General features: G+C 37.1%; 1 protein-coding gene across 9 annotated transcripts in view; it reads right to left on the bottom strand.

Annotated features, from left to right (window-relative positions):
- SLC4A10 (solute carrier family 4 member 10) overlaps window positions 1–18840 on the bottom strand; it is a 145858-nt gene that overhangs the window by 64159 nt on the left and 62859 nt on the right. For all 9 annotated transcript variants that reach the window (XM_005485248.3, XM_026792272.2, XM_005485246.4 and 6 more), the window contains exons 3-4: window positions 14901–15047; window positions 5316–5454 (exon numbers count right to left, since the gene is read on the bottom strand). In XM_005485248.3, the coding sequence (XP_005485305.1) occupies window positions 5316–5454; window positions 14901–15047 (286 nt within the window). The remainder of the gene's footprint in view (window positions 1–5315; window positions 5455–14900; window positions 15048–18840) is intronic.

Here is an 18840-nt window from a genome sequence, read left to right on the forward strand (position 1 = left end):
TGGTCTTTGCCCATGAGAACTCTTTGCTCCTCATCAGACCTGTTTCCCACTCCCTTTGCTGTATTCTGTTTTCTCTTCTCAGCCCATCCCCTTCACCTTTGCATTCCTCCAGAGAAGCAGCAAGGAGGACACAGCACAAAAATTTGCTTCCACAAAGCCAAACCATGAAATCGAATTTGCATATGCAAATGATATTTTCCAAATAAATTTTCAAATCCATGTCCAAAAGGACATCAAAATCAATTTAACACACTTCTCCCCATCAAATTCAAAGCTATACTATTAAAGGAAGGCCTACAACACCTCAGGGAAGAAGCATGTGAGCAGAAAACTAGTTCTTAATTTTTTTTTCATTTTGCACTTATACTTGAACTCCCTAAGAAGAGGATGCTCTGTCTTATTAATGGCACTCTTGTTTCCAAGCTGAAAAATGTGCAGTACCTATTTGTATCCACAGCATCACAAATACGGTGCATTTATTGTCCTGTTTAAACTATTGTCTCTCAAGACTCTGCAAACTACCTACCTTTTTCTCTTCTCATACTTCCATCTTCATGTATGTTTCTAATCTCTTTAGGAGATTTATAAGATCTTTATGCTTGAGTATTCTTAATTATTTCTGTTACTATGAATTATTAATAGTGTTATTATATATCTTATTATTTGTGCTTAGCTTGTTATATCTTTTATGCTGATTAAGAAAAAAACCTAAAAACCATGCTCCCTATAGTCTAAAAAAAATTATCCAAGCATAGAGTTTGACAAAATATGATCAGAAACCTCATACTGTCATTACCTTTTGTTCATGTAAGTCAGTCTTCAACATTGCTTATCTGATTATGCTGCTGCAGTCTGTCCTTGATATTTCCTAATTTAAATCTACTGACCAGCTGTAAATAGATTTTAAAAGAGCAATAAAAGACAAGCATGTTCTTAAAAATCTAAGACAGGTGACTGAACAGAGGCAGGCTTATTATCAGAGCTTGTACCATACCAGGGACACAGAGAAGCCTAAATCATGAAAACAGCTTTAATTGAAGTTTATATTGTCAGACATTAAAGTTTACCCATTGGTGCATAAAAATCCATAGGAAACTATTGCTCAAATAATTTTACTTGTCATTGTGATCCTCTGCATTTCCATTAATTGGAATAGTATAATTGTATGGGTTGCACCCCATTTCCTACTGTTGCTGAAACTTAGGTGTTGAAACACATTATCATACATTGTAACTCAATGAGTCAACAAGCCAGGACATGGAATTAAATCATGTCCAGCTGAGAGCATTCTGTGTTTGAAATAAATTTCTATTTTGATTTTAATAAGCATATCATAAGTTTGCTAATTTCATCAAAGGAACAGCATTATACTATTTATCACCTTTTGTCTTTACAGAAATATGTCTGTTATGTAAGTGAATCCTTATTTAACATATCAAATGAGAAAGAGTAGCAGTAAACATGAAACAACTCTAATCTTATGCAGAGCCTTTCAATTCTAAGTGTTCGGTAGTTTTAAAAATCATAATACCATTTGAACAATCCTCTGAATTCGTGAGCAAGGCTCCATGACAGAAGTGGCTTTGAAATACAAACTCAGGCATAGATCCCAGTTTGCCAATTTTGTACTCCTTTTAGTTTCTCAAAGAGAAATTTAAATATATTTACTTTTGCAGTTTAACCCCTTAAATTTTGGTATGACTGACAGATAAAAGCCTTTCTTAGTTTCTTGGGCAACATCATTGGCCCCTATCGAGCTCATGCCACACGCATCCCCTGCGACTGGAACACATCTGGAGCTATCTCTGTTGTGTGTGATTGCATGGAAGAGCACTTTCATCCCTACAGCTTTCTTTTACTGCTACAGACTGGCACAAGTCTATTGATAACACAGTTTAGTTCCTCTGATAGAGTGCTTGCTAGAAAAAACATGCCAGCACGAGTTTCAGCAAGGCATGTTACTATAGGAAAAATACAACTCAGGCTAGGGTGGGTACACACACCTTATGTACATGTCCTATCTTCTAACACCAGCTTCATCACTTTCTTAGGCATCAATAAAAGAGTGCACATGCTTCATTTTAGACATAGTTACTGCATTTTCTGCACAATATGAAGTGGGTGACTGTATTTTACCTGTTTTGTAGTGTGGTATGCCTGCAGCAGAGAGATGGAGAATGTACTCACAACAGTTAATGGTTTGAATGTAATATTTCAATCTGTATCAATTTCCACATGAGCTTGTGCCTGCCCACACTGGTTTGAAAACCAACCAAAGAATACAAGCATGTCAGGAACAAAGCTGCGGTGAGAAACTTAAGTTTCTTGTGACCCACTTTCTTTGGAAGAAAGTTTTGATCCAGGGAAAGTTACACTTCCTAACTTTCCCTCACCCATCCATTTTCCAGTCAATATTAACAATTTACTTTCTAAACTATGGACACGGGGTTATTTTCCTAACTGTGCATTGAAATTTAAGCTTAAGCACTTTCTTCCTGGTTCCAAGGCTCTTTGTATTTTCTTCCTTACTACGTAATTTCTTCTGCTCCATAAAGAATTTCTTCTGCATCATCTCCATAGAGAATGCACAGCTGTACAGCTGGGCCACATACAAAAACTGTTGTAAGAATGACTATTGATTTTAAAAGGTATGTGTTTCTTCTGGCTTGAAATCAATTGATGGAGAAAAAACTTATCCCTATATCAACATAACCAAGCTATTCATTCCATTCTGCTCACCAACTAATTCCATGGATGGGACAGTCTAAATCAGATTCTGGAACAGAAAAGTCCAGTGCACTTTCAATCAAACTGAAAATACCAAGATACAGATGTGCTTCATCGGAACCAGCCCAACACTTCAGTCCAGGTGCACCAAGTGCAGAGCCTGGGGAAATGAATGCATACCCACTTAGTGCTATCACTCTCATTAAATGTAATAAATCTCTACCTGAAACTACATCCAAAGCCAAACAGTAAGATTTACAAATATTTCCAAGTGACATTTTTCAAACAGATGAAAAACATACAATAAGCCCGGAACAGCAACAAAATCAGGTTGTATCTTCTCCATACCATGCTTTTAGTCAAATCAATAATTTTGAAGTTCTGAATCAACCACAGGTATTTAAAGTGACCCACTGTATTAGTTTCTAAGCACAGAATCTTGCATATTAAACACCATCCCATTTCTATTACTCTACTCAAAGCCACTTGGTTCTTTGTGTATGATACCTTTATCTATTTCTAGAGGAGTAATACCTCCTAATTTCTTATTATCAGCAAGTTTCCTTATTATAATCCCATTTTTAAATTCAATAATAAATCTATTTATTAAGCCTCATTCTTCAGAAATTAGCTGTCACTACCTTTCACACTAATAGTATAATCTCTCAGCATGGCCTGCTGCACCTCTTCAAATAGTTCCTGACCTGCTAATAGCATTTTTACACTAGAATGCCGTTTAAGTAATACATTCCCACTGCTGTACCATACCAAATGCTTTACTTGGAAAAACTGAGATTCACTGTTTTTTCTTTGTCAGAAAAACAAAAACCAATTACCTGATTAAAGAACATTATTAACTTAGTCTGACATGACATACCATTGTATTGCATTTTATCCAATTTCCCACTTATATCCAAGTCTAAAATTTTTCTTTCCATCAAGCATTGTATGGCTCTGAGATTGGACTATAAGGGATCTGTTTGCCCCAACCATTTTTATCTGTTCTTAAATACTATTGCTGTGTTTGGATTATCACAGCACACCTGACAGACTCACAGAGACAGGAATTGCTCTACCCATTAAATACATGTTTTTTCACCTTTCTGGGATGGAAATTATTGCACCCTCTTATTTGCACAGAGAGGCACTTTGAGTCTTCTCTTCATTTTGAATTTGGTAATTTCCTTGCCATCTCTTCCTTTTCTAACCAGTCACCCCATGCCAAATGCAGTCTGAAATCTGGGGATCCAAACTGAAAAAGACCATTTATCTTGGCCAGTTCTTTCCACACAGCAGCCCCACTCTTCCTTTCTTTCCATCTTACAGCTAAAGCTAATGAAAATTTTACTATCCCCTATCATGTCACTCTTGTATTTTCTGAGCTCCAAAAATGTATTTTTCTTTGCCGATTTTGTCCTGCCTTTTTTTAACGATCTCGTTTTTATTAAACATACAGTGATTTTTACTTTTTAATTTCAACAGAAGTTGATACCCCTCCTAGAGAAGTTCTATGTATTCCTAATCAGTATGAGAACATTGCAGACGATTACCTTGATTAGATTTTCTCTCTCTGAATATTAATAAGATTATTTAGGAACATTGCTGCCTTCCTTTTGCAGTATAATCCCCATATGAGAATTTTCTACACATAAAAATCTATATTTAGCATCTGCCTATGCTGCCTATGAACAGATAATGGAAGGGAAGGTCATAGACAATTTTTTGGCCCTCTGGGAAAGCAGAAATTTGCAGTAAAATTAGAAAAAAAACTACCAGCCATATTCATGTCAGACAGCCCACATACATAGTTACCCACAAAATCCTTCCAGAAATTTTGCAATTTATGTTCTACAATATATATATATTACACAGACTTTTGGGCACCATTGAGGAACACTGTCAACAACTGAGAGGGAGAGGAAGAACTAAGGTTTCCAGATGAAAAATAAAGTAAAGATTCCTGTAAAATGTAAATTCTTAATGAAACTAAGCAAATTATTTCCCATTTAAATGCCCAAGGAAAAAAAATATACAATTAAAAGAAATGTTCTGTACCAGTATTTTTTTTTTCACAGCAGAAATGCAATCTAAAAGTCTTTCCCACTAATTTTGCAGAAATAAAATAATCCAACATTGAATAGTCATTCTCAAACTGCTCATGGAGACTTACAATATGCAAAAGTTCTACTGCTCCAAAAGTAATCTCATTCCTTGCTTTAATCTCTTAATAATAGTTCCCTTATCACTTTCTTGAGTATTCAAACATAATATGAAGTTTGAAAGACTCTTTAAATTAGAAGATAAAATATGAACTGACCCAATTATTTTAATTCATATATATGGTACATTTACCTTTTTTGTCCATCAGTGTTTACTCTGACCTATATTCATAAATCCAAATGAAAATATTTGGCTCAGGGAAACGATGGATGCTGTAGTAATACTAGCAGACAAAGGATTAAAATTATGGTTTTATTTAAGCTTTATATCCAAAATCTGTCCCTGAGCTTGCTAGAGCTTTGAAATCATTCCTCAATACACCAGAAACCAATACATACAGACAATTTTTAAGGTATGAAAATGCTCACCTTGCTGTCTCTCTCCACTCTGCATCCTCTCCTTCACGCCAGCAGATCTCATCAAGCTCAGTGAAGAGATCATGAGGAATGTGTTCCTCATCATCATCTTCTGTTCCAAGAATAAACTGCACCCTTTGTGATGGGGTATCTGGAGAAAAATAAAAATATCAAGTCCAAAACACCAGTTTTCTTGCCCTGAGAAAACAAATGGTGTGAGATTATCCAGATGTTTTCTTTACATATCACTTACTGCCACACAAAAAAAATTTACAGTTCTTCTGTAAGAACATTCAATTACACACAAACACATTCAGAATGAGACGTCCTCATTTACTGTAGTTGTCAAGTCCACTTTTCAAAAACTCCTCCAAAGATATGACCTGATGTATAGAAACAGGGTGTATTGGAAGTTGGAATGGTATCTCCCAGAAAAAAAAAATACAGAAGCAGCACAGAAGAACAGATAAAGCTGAATAAAGCTGATAAAAGACTTTTACTCCAGTGTTAGGAAAATCTACTTTACCACTTCATAAGTCTACATCTGCAAATCCAGCTCAGGTCATAAAGATAGAATACTAAATGTGAAATCTCTGCTGTAGGAGAAATACACCAAATGAAACCTGCCTAACGTGAATATACAATTGCAGACTTGATCTTTGCTCCTTTGTTAACTCTTTCTACTTCGTTAGGCTGCTTGAGATACACAACTTTTTAATCTGTCCCAGCTTCCTCATTTTATTCTTCCTGATTTCCCTTTCAATACTATTACTGATTAATTTCCTTCATAACCTTTCAGTGCAGATAGCTAAATATATTTTTGAAGACATACTACTGTTTTTTCACTCAAAAAATTCACAGAGCATCTTAAAGTACATGTATATTCAATGTTCATAGCTCAAGTGCTGTATTAAAAAGTCCTATATCCTATTTGCTTATTTAAATGCAAATCTCAATGAACAAACTCTGATGAAGCACAGCCTCTCTAGCAATCCATGGCTGCTTTTTCTGCTAATGTATTTTAGATTTCTGAAAGGAACCAAAAGTCCTTTGTGAGAGCTGAGAGAGGCCAGGCTGCCAGTGAACTGAAAAACTGATTATCCAGCAGAACAGCTCAGTGACTCCTTGAACATTGTCTAAATGAAGTTCACTTCTATAACATATTTGTAAGACAAGTTACAGTGTTCCATCTAACAGCAAAGAGCATCACTGCACAGGGTCCTAAAGCTCTTTGAATATTGGAAAAAAATGAGATTATAGCACCCATTGAATGCTAATTAAAGAGAAAACACAGCTCTGATCCAAACAAATTAAATGGGCCACTGACACAGAAAATGAAATTCATCAATAGAGATACCTTTTTGATAGCAGTACTAAACTTGCTATAGCAAGGAAACACAAACAATACACGACAGTTTCCACCTGAGTTCTATTTGCTTTAACAGAGTGTAAAAATCTAGTGCAGTAAACCCTATTTACTCCTTCACAAAGCAAGGAAATTAAACCCAAGGAGAAATACAGGAGAGAGGGAAGAGATGTTCAGGTACTACAAAGAACCAGAGGATGGAACTGCAAGGGGTACAGCTAAAGCAATTACTTTTGATGAATCACTGAAGAACAGCAACAAACTCTTCCACTTCACCCTTTCTTTGCTTTCTCAACTCTCTTACTGTTCAGCCCTCTTATATTTTCTTTTAAAATGTTCACTTTTTTCTTTAAATCAGAGATGAGAAAGTACATTCTAGTTAAGAAGTGTGCAACTTCTTTAAACTGATTTCCAGAAGGACAAAATTCAGTGAGATACGAATTTACCATGGATTAGTGCATATGACTACTAAGAGAACATGGAAAACAAGCTACTTTGGTGGAGAGCTGGACTGCAGCTAGCATCTGAGAATAAGCATTGCCAGGAACATCCTGTACTGTTGATAAAATCAGCCCTAGAACTGATTTACAGCAACTGCTACTGTTAAGTAATAAATGAGCAGTGTTGCACAGCAGAGCTGCAGCTCTGTGACAGTCATGATCCTCATGCAAGTACAAGCTTTCAGCGTGGGAGGAGAGCAGAGGATCAGAAACCTCTTGAAGTCAGGTGAGCAGAAACAAGGAGTCACCTCACTGCAATAATTTGCTCTTGCTGGGTCTTCTGTGTAACAAGGTACTTGACTGACAACAGTGAATCAGAATCTTTCAGAGACATCCAACATCATGGGGACCTAGCACTGCCAAGTCCACCACCAAACCACACCCCTGAGCACCACATTTATAGAAATGACGAAATACGCACTAAATTATCTTCTTCCTTGTTAACAAAGCAGTAAAAAAAGCTGCTAGATTCTGTCCTTCTTCACTGCTGTGATTTCTATTGATATTTGAAACCTGCAAGTCACAGCTTCATTGTCAGACAACAAGCTGAAACTGAAAAAAAGTTATCATTTGCTTTATGATACAATAATTTTATTTCAAGGACCAAATTCCAAAAGACATAAACAATAGGAAAATTATAATAAAAACAACAGATCTGCTGGTTCCACTTGCAAAACCGAATTAAAAGGACTATTCATGAGCAATGCCAGATAGATTTGGCTCATATTCATAGGAGCAATAAATACCAAATATGCCATTAATATGTTATATAGAAAATTAGTAATATGTGATTCAAAATCAGTATGGAAGAATACTTCAATTGCTGACTGTCAAACTGTGATAACTTAATCCTCAGTGCAGAAGCATAATATTTGCAAACTAGGACACAATGTTTTCTGCAGTCTAGGCAAACAGAAATTGGCTTGAATATTATTTTTGTCTATCCCTACTTCAAGTAGCGCAGCCAGCATAAAAAAAATCCTTCATACTATTATTGCTATTTCTAAAAAGTAATGAGAACAATCTAGATTACACTTAAAAAAAAATAATGAGTGAGACTAATCAGTTACAGTAGTATTTCTATCACTGTAATTATTTTATATCAGAGTTATCAGAAGCAACATGAACTTGAAGTATCACAATAAGCAGCCGATGATTCTCCCAAGGAACTTGTTCATCACCAATTCAGGAAACCCTCCACGACCAGCTAGAACTGGGTAGAAAGCCTAGTGCACAACAGGAGCTGGGGTACCATCAACAAACACTCCTGCTTGGCCAATGAACAGTCTCAGTCAGGAAAACTGAAGCAGCTTTCTGATTCCTGTGGCTCCACCAGCCCCTCTGTTTTATCCCTGGGTTTCTCTGGGCTTGTGCTCATTTCATATGTGCAGCACTTGCATCCAAACTACCTCTGATACCTCGAATTCATTGCATGCATGAAAATTCTGAGTATTACACATTTAAAAATCTGGCTAATTCCACTGCCTAATAAAAGGGTAAGACCTGGTGGTTTAGCTATTGTTGTACACACAAATCCAAAGTGGGACTCAGTGCTGCAGAAAGGGAGTGACCCTGCAGAAACTTGATATATTGATCTATTTATGACTCCTTGTACAGGCATCAACAACCCTACAACAAATGCAAGATGTGGGCACAGACACACCAAAAGAGCAGATTTGAAAGCTAGAATGTCTAATAACCTAATTCCCAGAGGGAAACAAGGAGCTGTTCCTGGAACAGCGCTGAGTGCAGGCAGTGGCAAACAGTGTCCCACAACACCTTCCCACCTTGCAAAACACAAGTAGAAAGGAGCCATAACTGGCATTTTCCCCATTCAGAACATCCCCAAGTGCAACCACAACTCTGGGTCAGGGCTGCTCCCTCTTGCCTAAGGGAATAAGGGAAAATCAAGACTTGGTCTGGGGTAACAAAGGAGGATCACTCTCAGTCCCCTCACGTAAATTCAGCAAACATTCTGTTCCACTACACCAGTGAGAGTAACCCACACCTCCTCAGTGGGTGCCAGGGTTTCACTGGGACAAACCTCCCTACCATCAGGCAGAACTGCACACAACCCACCAGGTGATGTCACAAGCAGAAATACAGCTTTCAGTACATAGAAAATGTACCTAAATTCTGTCCTCTGTTCTTGATAAACTCTAGAAAGAGTGAAAAAATGTATGTCTAGTAACACTCCCTGTATTTCTTAGCCTGCCAAACCTGCATTAAAGGGTAGAATTAGTAGCCAAATACTTCTCACTGGGGTCAGCAGATGAACAAGTAAGAGATTAATTTTTCCACACTGGAAAACATGCTAACTATTAAATTAAAACTTTCATTATAGAAATTCCCATAAAATAGTAAGCAACATATACAAGATTGATTTAATCCATGCTTTGTGCTCTTCTCATCCACATTAAAATAATAATAAATATGCAAACTATTTTTTTTATTACTTACTGTACAGGACAAAGAGCAGACTGGGAGTTAGCAAGTGTAGCTCAGTTGACATTAATAACAATCTCTCACAAGCCAAGTGGAAATGGTATGGGAAATTCACAGGAGCAGAGAAAAGAAAGGATCATTTCAGACACAAACATTCATCATCCTCCTGCTTGCACTCCCCACAGAAGTGGTGGATGGGGATTCTCCCCTAACCTCCTTCCTTTGCAGATTGGGCCCTGCCTTTAGCTCAGCAATCAGTACAGGTAAGGATCATGAATTCATTAATTAGAAAACTTAGTAAAAGTTTAAACTAAATTTGCATTACTAAAGTGCACATAAAAGAGCAAACAGCCATACAGGACACTTCTGAAAGTCTCTTCACAGACCTTAGAAATCACATGTTGGGTTGGGAGAAAGTATTCCTTTGGCTATGCTCTGGCACTTTATCCCTGCAGGTACAATCTGCTTCAGGGAACTATCCATTTTCTTGACATGAATTATTTCCATCAACCCAGGGCTATGGCAAATAATCATATCTTTTGGATCTGCCAATATGGACAACTCCCAAGCTTTAATTACCCTCTTTTTTTGCTAGATTCTTAAAACTGCAGTTATGATACATTATTTTAATCCAGATTTGCAGCAATCTGTGCCACAGCTGCCCAGAGATTCAAATTTCTGGGTTCATCATTCCTCATACAAGCCTACAGTTAAGAGTAGGTGAATTCTCTTAACAGCCATACTCTTCACAAATAATTAAATTTACCCCACTAATAGCCCTTCAGCACTTGAGTTTAGGTACCAAATACATCCTGCTGAGTCTTTTAGATTTACTTTCTTCAGGTCCTTCTACTAACCAAAAGAAGCCCCACTTGGCAACTCACTTTTTTTGCCTGCATTGCCTCCAGAGCCTTTCCTGAGCTGTGTGCGCAGTCCTGTGTCAGGCTCACCTCTGCTTGCCTTGCCACGTCCAATATCATGAATTACAAATTTAAGCCTCTTTAAAACGAGGGATTACTAAATCCAGATTTCTTAAAAGAACAAACCAAACCTTCCACAAGCTTCAACAGTGTCTACTCATACAGGACACACATGAGGCTGTAATCAAACCCCAACTCTTACAGCTGTGTTCACTTTAACCCTCGACAAAACCTGTCCTTAGAGACACCCAGTTCAGAGCCAAAGTCTCCCTATTCCACAATTTTAAAACATCTATTAAATATCTTTAACTGATGAATACCAAAAGGCTGTTTCACTGGCTACAGGCAAACAACAAACATCAAAAAAGGCAAAGAAAACTGTCACTAAAATCCACATGCACACAAGCAAGTGCAACCCCACCAGCCAAAGGGAAATGTGCAGCAGGCTTTCAGTGCCACCACGACCCACGGCACTGATGGAGCCTCGTGGCCCTGCAGCTCACAGGGGCTGGCACCCCCTGCCCTCACAAGCAGCACCACGGAGATGCCCCAGGCTAGAAAGAGCCTTTTTTTTTACCAAATAAGTTTTAATTTGCATCAATTCCTAATTTAATTCCCAAGCAGTCGCAATACTTTACCCCACAAGGAAAACTGTGGAGAAGGGGAGCTTAAGGCAGAAATGAAACTGGGGCCTTAATTACAACAGCAGCATTTCAGCTGAGAAGAGTAAACCTCTTCAGTATAACAAACAGCACTACTGCATTTTTAACGAGAGTGGATAAATGGACTGAATTTCTCCTTCTCTTCAAAAAGAAGAAACTTAAGAGACCAGATGGTGAAAACCTAGACCACTGAAATCACTTAGCTTACAATTTTTACTACCCAAAAACCCTCCCAATATGCAAACCATCAAATCTGTAAATTGTGCCATTACAGGCACATCATTATTGCAAAATGGAAACACCTTTTGCAACCTCATCTCATTAAGAGGCAACAGACAGAGAGTAAGAACCAGGTGTAGGGAAAACAAAACCCAAACCTGAGTAACTGATCTGTGCCCCTAAATGACAGGACTCTCTTTCATCCCACTAAGTACATATTATGCATATTATTTGTCTAATCTGGAGTTATCTCTGAATCTGTACACTGAGAACGCTTGGGTTATTTTTTTAAAATGACAGTAGGAGACAAAAAAAAAGCTAATGAGTCAATGTCAGAATGTTCTAAAAAAATCTATTCTCTGCAGAAACCTTCCCAGAAAATAGCTGTTACAGCTTTCCCAGCCAGGATTCAAAGGAATTACCAGGAAGCTTCCCCCTATTGTCATTGCACTGACTAGAGGTGTTTTCTACCCACGCTGATACACAGAAAACATCATTAAAGGAATTGGTTTTTACTGGACAGGAACCAGGTGGCACCTGTGACTCTGCATGGGAGCCACAGCGGTCCCAGCACAAGGTGCACTGCACAGCTCCTGCAGCAGTGACAGCAGAGCAAGGGCTGCACCTGATGGTGCTGCACAGAAAAAGTTATAAATTATACAGTTATAGATTATGACAGAAAATAATGCTTTATCCCATGCTGGGCTAGCTGAGCACTGTGGAGCACTTCATGTCTGAATATTTCAGGTCTTTACTTGTTCCAGAATCTCTATTATTCAGTGGTTGGATCTTTTATTATATCTCCTTTCATACTTCACTGCTTCAAAACACTGCTAATTTATTCTCTTGTATCATAAAAATCCTTATGTATTTTTCTGACTTACTTCAAAGCACTGTTTTCCATCAGTTGGTCTCACAGTGCTTATTTTCTCCATCTTTTCTTCTTGCACCTGCTCATCAAAATGTTTTTTTCTTTCCCCTCCCTCCTCCTTCACAGTTCCCAAGCATACAGCCTTCTACTATTTGGCAGAAAAGCATTAAAAGGTGTCAATAGAAAGATGGAGCTAAGCATTTCTGCTTGCTCAATTAAATCAGAATGATTTATAAATTAAGGGACTAGTTTGGATCTACTCTCTCAGGTAATACTGTCCCTCATATTGAGCTACACATCAAAAAAAGGAAGTGTATTGCCTTCCTTTGAGCTTCCTTCACTTCTGGTTACTGTTAGAAATTTTGAGGCATGAAGAAGAACAGCTAAAAAGCTTATAGTTTAGTAGGTTCAGATTTAGTGTGGGAAGTATCAGTCGCTCCCTCTGTGCAAATAAAGCACAGAAAAATCATGCTTATATTCTCTCTGAAGGCAATGCTTTGCCCCAGGCAGCACAGCAAATTGTCTGAAACTCCTGTAAGGAAAAACTACAGTGAAAGAAGGAGGCGTATACTGACTACTATTAATCTCTGTATTATTTTGTCTGCCTGTTCTGTATGTGCTTAACCTCACCATCACTTTAGTATTTTCAGACATGCCTTGATTATGTAAATCCCTTTCACTCTTGTCATTTCTGCCTGGATGGACCAATGTCAAAGCTCAAAATCTGTTTCACTGGCCCAGCTTCCAGGAGTCGGATAGACAAAGGGGAAAATCCTCAAAATTTACTATTCAGATAATTATTCAGGGTGAAAAGACCAGATATTTCCAGATTTCTGCTTCTATCTTTGGATTCTTTGAATTCTTATCAACCAAGCCCTTTGAAGAATATCTTCAGCAGTCTGAATCCAGAAAAGATTTCCATGTTTCCGGCATGCAACTTGTCTGTCAAGTGACACCACTTACACACATCTTTGAACTGGTAACGATAATACCTTTAAAAATGAAATTGTGACGTTAAAAACTGCAGATCTCTACTCCTTTCTTGAGGTACACTAGAGGATGAGTGCAGTGACCATCATGCTACAAATCTACTTCAAGACTATCTTTTTTCATATTACTACTATTTCACCTCAGAGATCCTTTGAACATAGGCGGATTTACCTAACACAGAATTATGTTGAACACTGAATTTTATTGCATGCACAAATGTCAAAGACTATTAAGAACAGATTCAGCCAGTTAATTTCTTCTTTTTTTTTTTTTTTTTTTACTTTTGACATTAAGAAGGACACAAGCCTAGGTCTCCAGAAGTTGAAAGAACAGAGCTAAGTTCTCAGCCAAAATGTGTCACGTACTGGCACTTAAATAAAACCAGATGACTCAACAGAAGACACTGTTTCATAGTTCAAGATATCTCACTTCTTGGCTAATGTAACTTTCAATTGTTTCTTTTTAATCTGACTTTATATGTATATATGCATATTCTTTTTAAAAACTGTTTTAATAATTTATGAACTTTGTTTTTTTCCAAGAAACTGGTTTCAATATAGTATTGGGTCTTTGTACATTTGAAATCCATTCCAGACAGAACCACCACAGCCAATTTTTTCTTCACTGTTCAGTCTTAAAAACATAACTTGTATCTGCTAAGTTTGAAAAAGTCTTGACTTTGTTTTAGTCTCAGTATAATAAACCATTGTGCAAGATTTGAGAATTTCAAGCTCTACCCATCATCACTTAGAATATACTTGCTCAAAAGCTTTCCACACACATGATACAAAATTCTGATTAAAAGAAAGTCTTATAATTACTATTCTGTAACCTGAAATTGCAGTGGTACATTTCCCTAATGGTTTAAAAACACACTAGAAAATTGTTTTGTACACATGCTTCCATTATATTTTAAACACTTTCCATAGCCTTGGACATTTCATCACATGCACTTTATATTTTTAAGCAGCATGTAACATTCTCATGTTTTGAGATAAATCTTGACTAATTTATTAATGACTACCTTCTTCTCTCCTCTGTAATGTTTTCTAACTTAAAATTTTGAGAACTTCAGGAGTTTCATATCAGGTTTGTTTCCTGAAAGGTATTCTTCCCTGCTTTTCCCTCAAGTCCACAGTTAGCAGATCCATGTTACAATGGCACATTTACAGTGTCATGTTAGGAAAAAGGTAAACACAACCTAGAGCATGGTTTGAATCTGATAAAACACTGCAGCTTCAGTAACATCAACATTATTACAAAACTAATTGTAAAGGACCACAGCTCTTCTATGTCACATTTTAGGGGCAGATACTCCAGAGCCTACCCTGAGGGCAGCTGGTGCCATAAAGCATTTCCCCCTCAGTCTCTGTGAGAACACTTAGGAACAGCTCCCACAGTGCTCCTGCAGTGCTGGAAACCACTGAGCCTCCTCATGCACTGACTGCCACTGGCTGCTGCCTCTCAGCGGATTCGTTCAAAGGAACCAATCACCAGCAGGGGCTCTGGTGGATTCTCCAAAACCCTGCTGCTAATCACGTGCAAGTGATAACAGGACAGATCATGCACAATCATGCTGACATTTATTACTTAAAGACCTACCCAAAAATAAAATTTGTCTTACCAAAAGGAGGAGATTCTCTCCCATCTTCTAATCCTGAGTCCCGCTCTCTGTCTCTCTTTCTGTGTTTATGCCCGCGGTGCCGATGGCGTCGGTGACTTTTTCTTCCACCCAGCGGCACATGAACCCCAATGAACAATGTTCGATGGCCTACAGGTAAAAAAAGGTGTCTTTGAGAAAGGAACAATGGCAACAAACCAGTAAAAATAGCAGTATAACAACAGTATAAATATCACAACAGTATAAATATCCTTACAAGGATATTTAACAGTATAAATATCCTTAATAGCATTAATGGTATCATTCTTGTGATAATTTTGAAGTTATATAATATTTATTATTCTAATGTCAATAGTCATAACAGTACTGACTTAAATCATGATGATTAAGCATCACAGATACACAACCCCTTGATACAGGAAGCAATTCCAGTACTGAAGTCCTTGTGATGCAGTGCCAGATTTTTTTTTTCCTTCAAATTTGCATATTTGTATTTGAACTTTCATTAAAGCCAGACAGGTGTTCTGTTAAATGTCTTCCAAAACAGTAACATAAAGAGACACATGGATCTCTTTGGATTGAACATTTGGTAAAGTTGCTGTTTGCTTTGTGTGTACAAGAACTTTACCAAACTCATTCCTATTTATGAGCCAAACCTTGACAGAATTCTTGTGGGAAATTCATTGAATAAAATACAAAGAAGAAAGGGGGAAAAAAAGAAATTGAAAAAAACAATAAAACACTCTGTAAGCAAGAGCACAAAATCTATATACCCCTTTACATGCTCACATCATAAATATATTGCTGGTATCTTAGGGTGCTGTCATTTCTTCTGTTGCATTTTTTTAAATACATAAGAAGGTACATATTGCACGCCTGCTGCCTTCAAGCCTGACAAATTTTATGTTGCTGATCAAGCCCAAAATATTTAGGTCTCTTAGCTATGTGGGCTAACAGGATCAGAGCACAGTAAAGCATTTAGAAGGGGGAGAGCACAGCAGAAATGTGCACTAACCAGAACAAATGGGAAAGGAATCGTGACTCACTACAGGCAGGTCATCTACATTTACTCAGCAGAAAGACATAGCCCAGATTACTCATCTCAAATAACATTATTTTCTCCTTGAAATGAACATAACACAGCTCATGGATATTTGCTGCTTTGCTGTAATCATTCAGCAGTGCCAATCATCCAAAAAGGTCAAGAACACTAAGCTAAGGTAGCACGTGATCTTTTAATCCCATGGATACTCCAGAGGAGGCAGAAAACAGTAACGCAGCAAGTGTCACAAAACTTCAAAGAAATTCAATACTGACAGGAATTCTCTGCAGAGGCAGAGCTAAAAATCCTGGAGAAAAGAGTCTGGACACCACACTAATTACTTCCCCAGCACTGATCCATGTAGAGGAGGCTAAAAAGCAGAGGCAACGATTTTTGAAAGACTATTCTTGTAGAGTCAGGAGATCTTCCTAATACAATGCCCACAAGTTGAAAACTATTTATTTATTTATTTATTATATACCTCTTTCTTCTTGCTTATCACATTTAACCCAAGAAATGGTTTAAAGAGAACTGCTGACTTTTATGCATTTCAAATGCATTGCAGTCAGTAGTGCATGACACAAGGAAAAATTTGTTTAAAAATACTGAAGGACATGAGTAATGCAGTACTTTACATTTCCTTATCTCCTTCCTTGGATAGAAGAAAAAGCAAAACAACATTTTGAAAGGTTTACTGTTCCTAAGACTTGAGTAATTTCCAGAGGTGCAAATAGATTCCTTTTTTAATTTAGTTACTAAGTACATTCCCGCTGCTTTGTGATAGAAGTGGGCATGCTTATCCTAGTTTTCTCCCACATCAATGATCAGATTGTACCTGCATCAGGAAATGCTGATTGAGACTCACATTTCAATTAATTTCCAGGGCTGAAAGCAGTACTTGAGTCCAAACTGTTCTTTATTCAGTACACTGAGATACAGTGCCAGAACATTCGTGTGTGTGTGTGTGTGTGTGTGTGTGTCTGAATGCCACAACAATTTTCCTTATACAGACAAAATCAGTTCACTGGAAAAAAAAACAGGAACCTGGAAACTTAAATAGACATCAGGAAAAAGCAGAGTGGATTTTACTCTTTCTGTGTGAACCTACCGAGACCAGCAGAGTGCTACCTAGGCATAATTTCAATAAACACAGGGAGAAAGATAGGTGCTTGTTACAAGGTTCAAACAAATAAGAGGAAAAGAAACTTACAGGGGAAAAGCAATAGTTCTCTACAGAAAAATCATAGAGCAAAAAGCAAAAAATCTGAGCGTTAAGTAGTTCTGGTTTATTAAAAGATCACAACTGTGGAGCAAAAAGAGACCATCTGGGAACAAAAGAGTAATGAATTCTGAATTGCTGACAAAATGACAATGAATGATAGAAGCAGCAAAAAAAAAAGAAAGAGGAAATACAAAAGAAATCCAATTACTGTATTACCTTACTTCAAGTAACCTTTTCATGGTAAGTATTATGAGCTAGAATGTAATGTACGTTTTTCTGTACAAATTGTCCAAGGCATTATTAAACAAGAGTTTCCAGAAAGCTCTCTAAATTTGCCAAGACTGAAGGTGAAACATGGACAGAGCAGGGCAGATCTCAGGAAAACCTGACTAAAATTTCTAACACGAAAGGGCCTCTACAACTGAGTGAACTCAGGATCAACCAGGATATCCACTATCCAGGGTATCCTTATAGATTATAACTGATCATATATGGGCATTTCTTTCATTTATCTTTACAAACTTTTTTGTGTCTTTTATTACTTACTTCATCAGGATGCCAACTTAAAATGACTGAATATTGCTCAAATATTGGAAAATAATTCTGCTCTGCCATACATTTTCACAGGACCTAGCTCAATTAGATTATAATTTCTCATTCTTTTGGCAAGGCTACAAAGACACTATAGTGTGGGAAATAGTAACAACTGCAGGTTACATCAGGGTACAAACCATTGACATCAGGTACAACTTAAGAGCCATTCTCACACAGACCTGACATATGGTTTAAGAGGTGAACATAACACATTGCTCTCCCTACCAAATGGGTATGTTTTTTGTGTTAAAATTGGTTTTGGAAGAATGGGAAGTGTTGGGGCAAAAAAGCCTGTACTCTTAGCATTCCTTTAAAAATATCTTACTTCTACTAAATTAAGGGAAATATTTACAAATCCTTTCTCTCCATCTCCATTTCCCCTTGAAATGTCATATCACTAAAGAATTGTAATGGGATTTCCAGAAGTACCTAAGTTAAGTCATCAAGCACCATCTATTATAATGGGTTATGTGTTTCCAGAGCTCTAGAAATCCCACTACATTTCTTTTTCTTTCCATTTATTTAAGGCATAAGATAGGTAGCTAGGATAAGCTTCTGGTTTTAAAGACACAGAATGCCAGGTTCTGAAAACCATTTCTAGATGTTACTTCAGTCATTCTAAAGGGATACGCAGAAAATTCTTCCTATTCTGAGCCTGGGTTTTTAGATTATTAATTTGCTATTGGGTTCTTAAAAAAATTTAAGAAAGGAATAATTTCTCCTTTCTCCTTTCAGCAACCTCAAACAACACTTCTACTTAGATTTTATTCTAAGAAGTGCAGAGACGTATTCATATTAATAATATATGTTTCATATCTGTCTTTTCTAGGGCAATGATTTCATACCTCCACAAACTGAAGACACTTACAGCACAATATATTTTTGCTTTTAAAGTTATGGGGAGATTCTGATTTTTCCAGATGTTTGTACGTATTTTCATCTGCCATAAAGCTAATAATAATTAATAGGACTCCTCTTAAATATTTTATACTATCATTTGTGTTTAATGTAATCCCATAAAAATTAAAAAATAATTATTCACAACAAGGATTATTATTTCTCAATCCTTAAATACTTTAAGCCAA

Source organism: Zonotrichia albicollis, chromosome 10 (genome assembly GCF_047830755.1).
Source record: "Zonotrichia albicollis isolate bZonAlb1 chromosome 10, bZonAlb1.hap1, whole genome shotgun sequence".
NCBI lineage: Eukaryota > Metazoa > Chordata > Aves > Passeriformes > Passerellidae > Zonotrichia > Zonotrichia albicollis.